At 56.2% G+C, this 4,231-nt stretch overlaps 2 protein-coding genes across 2 annotated transcripts in view; one reads left to right on the top strand and one right to left on the bottom strand.

The window, feature by feature from the left end:
* VDAG_04948 (uncharacterized protein) overlaps positions 1 to 1,203 on the top strand; it is a gene marked incomplete at its 5' end in the record, with an annotated part of 2,706 nt that extends 1,503 nt beyond the window's left edge. Inside the window, one exon of the mRNA XM_009654552.1 lies at positions 195 to 1,203. Coding sequence (XP_009652847.1) covers positions 195 to 622 — 428 coding nt within the window. The 3' untranslated portion in view covers positions 623 to 1,203. The remainder of the gene's footprint in view (positions 1 to 194) is intronic.
* A 535-nt stretch (positions 1,204 to 1,738) lies between these two features.
* VDAG_04947 (dolichyl-phosphate-mannose-protein mannosyltransferase) overlaps positions 1,739 to 4,231 on the bottom strand; it is a gene marked incomplete at both ends in the record, with an annotated part of 3,204 nt that continues 711 nt past the window's right edge. Inside the window, 3 exons of the mRNA XM_009654551.1 lie at positions 1,739 to 2,299; positions 2,442 to 3,899; positions 3,969 to 4,065. Coding sequence (XP_009652846.1) covers positions 1,739 to 2,299; positions 2,442 to 3,899; positions 3,969 to 4,065 — 2,116 coding nt within the window. The remainder of the gene's footprint in view (positions 2,300 to 2,441; positions 3,900 to 3,968; positions 4,066 to 4,231) is intronic.

Genomic DNA, 4,231 nt, shown 5'->3' with positions numbered 1-4,231 from the left:
TCAGTTCTATCCTTGCTCGCTCTGCGGTGACGCTCGCAAGGACGAGAGCCATCTCCGCACATATCGATTCCGAACCAACGAGTCTGAATCTGCCCAGCGTTATCCTCTCTGCAAATACTGCCTCAACAGGGTGCGATCTACCTGCGACTTTCTCAGTTTTCTACGCATCCTGAGAGATGGGCACTGGCGGACAGACCGTGAAGACGCCGAAAAGGCCGCTTGGGAGGAAAGCGTCAGGTTGCGAGAGCAAATGTTCTGGGCGCGCGTCGGCGGTGGCGTTGTTCCAACCGGTCACCCTGTCCAAGGTGAGGCAGAGAAGAGCCCGCGTCAAAGCCACGAGACATCCCGCAAGGCGGAAGCTGCGACAGCGCCGAATGCCATTGGATCCGGCGGCGATACAGGTGGAGGTTCTGAGCCCGAATCTCCTGGGGACACGGCCGCCATCGAAGGTGGTGTCCCGTTAGACGCTGCCGAGGAGACTGTGGTCCAGCCCGTCACACCATCACCGAGTAACCGCAACTCAACGCAGACTCTCGAGATCAAGGACGTCACGAATCCGAACGGCGAGGTCAAGAGGCTGTCCATCACAATACCGACTGCTGAGGTTGAGCAAACAAAATGAAGACGTTAGTCAGCTTATCGACATGAAACTTGCGCAGGAAAAGCCTGCGATATTCCTATCACGACTACTACAGACCCTGACGCATATTTTTCGACATTATTGTTCGGTGTATTAATATCATTTCTTTATCTATTTATTGACTGGGAAACTCGATCGCTCGTCAGGCAGCTGCGGCAGACGCGGCTGTCAAGGGGATGGGATGGAGAGGAGGATTGAATAAAAAGCAGAGAGCACAACATGGCATGCATCAACACGATTGGGCGTTTTGGATTTCTTTTTTTTTTCAATTGGCGTTCGGGATGGGGCTCGAGGACGACACGAGGAGAACCCATGACCTTACTCACAACGTTCTCCTCGCTCTCGGGGTATGCCGGCCCCTGGCGCGGACAGACACTGGCTTGGATACTTTCACCGGTTTTCTTTTTGCTTGGCTGTTAGACATGATGGCAGGTGGGAAGTACAGCGGGCGAGCACCCGGGGGGGAACATGACTGGGGAGTTGAGGTGCCCTGACATTGGGTTTGTTTAGAAACGAGTCGTTCCGCGGCAACGACTTCTTAATGCGAGATGGAGATGACAATGCTCTATGACTTGTCAATATCGTACTTCAAGCGGTGCACCTATGCTACACTTGATGCTTGCACTCTCTCCCCCTCTCTCTGCCCACCTGTGGGTCCAGTTACTTGAGAAGCCCAAGGATGGCCTCAGCGTGCCTGGTCCACCGCGCGTGGCGATATACCTGAAGTTCCGTCCTGGACAGCCACGTCTTCTCACAGAAAACAAGTCCTGAAAGGGTATGCAAAGCGCAGTGGTCATTATGATTTGTATTGGTACACAAGTGTATCGTAAGTGAGAAAAGGAGGGTTGGGAGGGTTTTCTCTTCTCAAGAAAAGCCCCCCCCCCCCCCAAAACTGGCAAGGAATGCCGCCCATCATTCATTTTCTGTCTCCTCGGCCCCTTTCGTCGCTCGAACGAGGTCCCTTCCCTTCCCTCCGTTTTGTTGTGTTTTATTTTCGCTCAAAGCCAATAGGGCGGGAAACAAGTTACCGTGTCCGTCGTTAGCGGAAGAACAGAAATGACAAAAAGGCCATGGAGAGCCGAGTCAAGACATGTTTGTTCACAGCTCCTCCTTGACGGTGGCCTCCTTGCCACCCTCACTGGCGGGCTTGGGCTTCTTCTGCTCGGCCTCACGCTCGCCCTTGACGCTCTCGGCAGCCTCAGGCACCTTGGAGTCGGCGTCCGCGACCTTCTGCTTCGTCTCAGGGTCGACGCCCTCAACGTCAGGGTGAGGGGGGGCAACGACGCCGGCCTCCTCGCCGGGGACTTGCACCTCGTTGCCGTTTTCGTCGACGACGCGAGTGCGCGTCTCGTACTTGGTCTTGAACTCGACCTTGCCCTCGAGAGCCTTGACCTGCTCGTCGTCGAGCAGGTTGCCGTCCTGGTCGCGGTACTCGATGCGCTCCTCACGGGCCACGATGCGATCCGCGGGGATCTCTGCGGCGCCCGAAACAGCCTCCTCGTTGACGTTCTCGAGGGGCTTCTGGGCGTCTGCCGCTTCGTTCTCAACGACAGCGCCCTTGGCGGCCTTGGGCTTCTTGGACTTCTTCTTCGAAGGCTTTGAAGGCGTCTGCTCGGCGCCGGCGGAAGAGACGGTTGCAGTCTGCGAGTACTGAGCATACTGTGGGGAGGGCAAACGGACGGATTAGTACGCGAACCAAAACAACCAAATATAGGAGGGCCTTGCCCTGATTGAAGCGGGGAGGCCTTCATCAGCCCCGGACGGGCAGTTGTCTTTGGGGAATCGTCTCGGTAGTACTTACGTCCGTGGGGAAGGTGTTGCAGTCAAAGTCCCAAGTGCCGAAAAGCTTGACACGGTTGCACTCGGCCTTGGTCCACTGGTTGCCATAGGCAAGGGGAGAGAAGAGAACAAAGACGACGACGGTCAGAGCGAGGAAAATGACGGCGCCGGCCTTGTTGACAATAGTGTTCTTCTGGAAGATGGGAAGTCGGGCAGTGAAAAAATCGAAGATCTGGCAGAAGGCAATGACGGCAAAGTAAAGAGCAGGGAAGTAGTGGTGCAGGAAAAGCTGACGAGCCATGAGGTAGAAAGGAAAATAGTGGAAAGCCCAGCCGAGAACGGAGGTTCCGATCTCGTAGTCAAAACGCTTGAAAATGGTGTTGGAGTAATCACCGCAGTTGCGCTGCCAGCGAAGAATGGCAAACGCCTTGAAGAGAACGTATACGGCGATGGCCAGAGTAGAGCTCCACCAGACGACGGGGTTGCCGAGGAGATAAATCTGGCGGTTCTGCCTGCCCCAGAAGTTGATGCCTCGCTTCAGGACGGGCCAGGCCTCGGGACGGGAGTCCCAGGCGTGAGAATCGACGAGGCCAGCGTTGGTCTTCCACATGACGCGCTGCAGCTCCCAGAACTTGCCGAAGAAGCCAGGGTGACGGTAGTTGACCTTCTCGACATCTTCTCCGAGTTTGGGATGCTGGTTGGCCTCAATGTACCACAGGCTGTTGGGAAGGGTACCACCTTTGGCGCAGGTGACCTCCTGCTGCTCGGAAGCCCAGTCGGGGAGCTTGACCTTGTGCGAGAAGAGAACGCAACCGGTCATGACGTGAACGAGCCTGAACTTGGTCTCGATGGTGCGGAGACGCTCCTTGGCGACAGCACTGATAGACTGCTTCTTGACGATCTCGACGCGGAAGTAATCGTTGGCATCACCGTCGAAACCCTCGTATCCGTAGGCAGAGACTTCGTTCTGCCAGTCAGCCTCGGTGACAGGAGGGCGGACATCGTGGGAGTGGAGACGTCGGTTGGTCTGAGTGTGGTACAGGCGAAGGACGGCGCCGTTCTTGATGTAGATGGGGTCCAGGTCATCCCAAGCATTGGTGCCGTTGATCGCCAGGCCATTGATATCAAGAGGCTGCGATTGGTTCTGCAGCATCCAGACGTTGTTGTCATCCTTGTGGGGGTACAGGGTGATCTGCTGCTGCTTGCTGCCGGTGGGGTACATCAAGGGGTGCGAGTGCAAGTAACCGCCCTGTGTGTTGACGTGCCTAATGCTGACGCGGCTACCCATGATGACATCGGCCGCTACATCCTTCATGCCCTTGTTGTTGAGGGTCGATTGGAACTCGGAGCTCATGAAGCCGTCGCCGTCGCCAGGGTTGACGAGGCACACAAAGTGAATGGCGAACATGGCCAGGTAGAAAGTCAGAGGAATGACGATGAGGCAGAAGACCCGGGCGAAGAAGTGCTTGAACCAGATGCGCTGATGAGTCGGTCAGAAATGCGCCATCACGGAACATACAGCAAGCACAACGGAAGTGAGAATACGTACCAGAGTGACCGTCTTGGTGTCGCCGAGCAGAACCCACAGCTGGACCAGCGTCAAGCTGCCGACCCAGGCAATGGTGAAGAGGCCAACCCACTTGATGCTGAGGGTGGTACCGAGTCCCAGACCAGTCATAACCAGCCAGAACCACCAGCTCAGGTCGAACGCCTTCTCAGGGCCGAGTTCGTGCTGGTTTGTGAAAGAGGTGAAGGCGAGGGCAGTAAAGGCAGTAGCGGACCATCAAAGGCCGAATCGAGAAAATGAGGCGA

This window comes from Verticillium dahliae, genomic scaffold (assembly GCF_000150675.1).
Source record: "Verticillium dahliae VdLs.17 supercont1.8 genomic scaffold, whole genome shotgun sequence".
Lineage (NCBI taxonomy): Eukaryota > Fungi > Ascomycota > Sordariomycetes > Glomerellales > Plectosphaerellaceae > Verticillium > Verticillium dahliae.
Note: the sequence above shows the minus strand (reverse complement) of the source record. Positions and strands in the feature narration are given on the sequence as shown.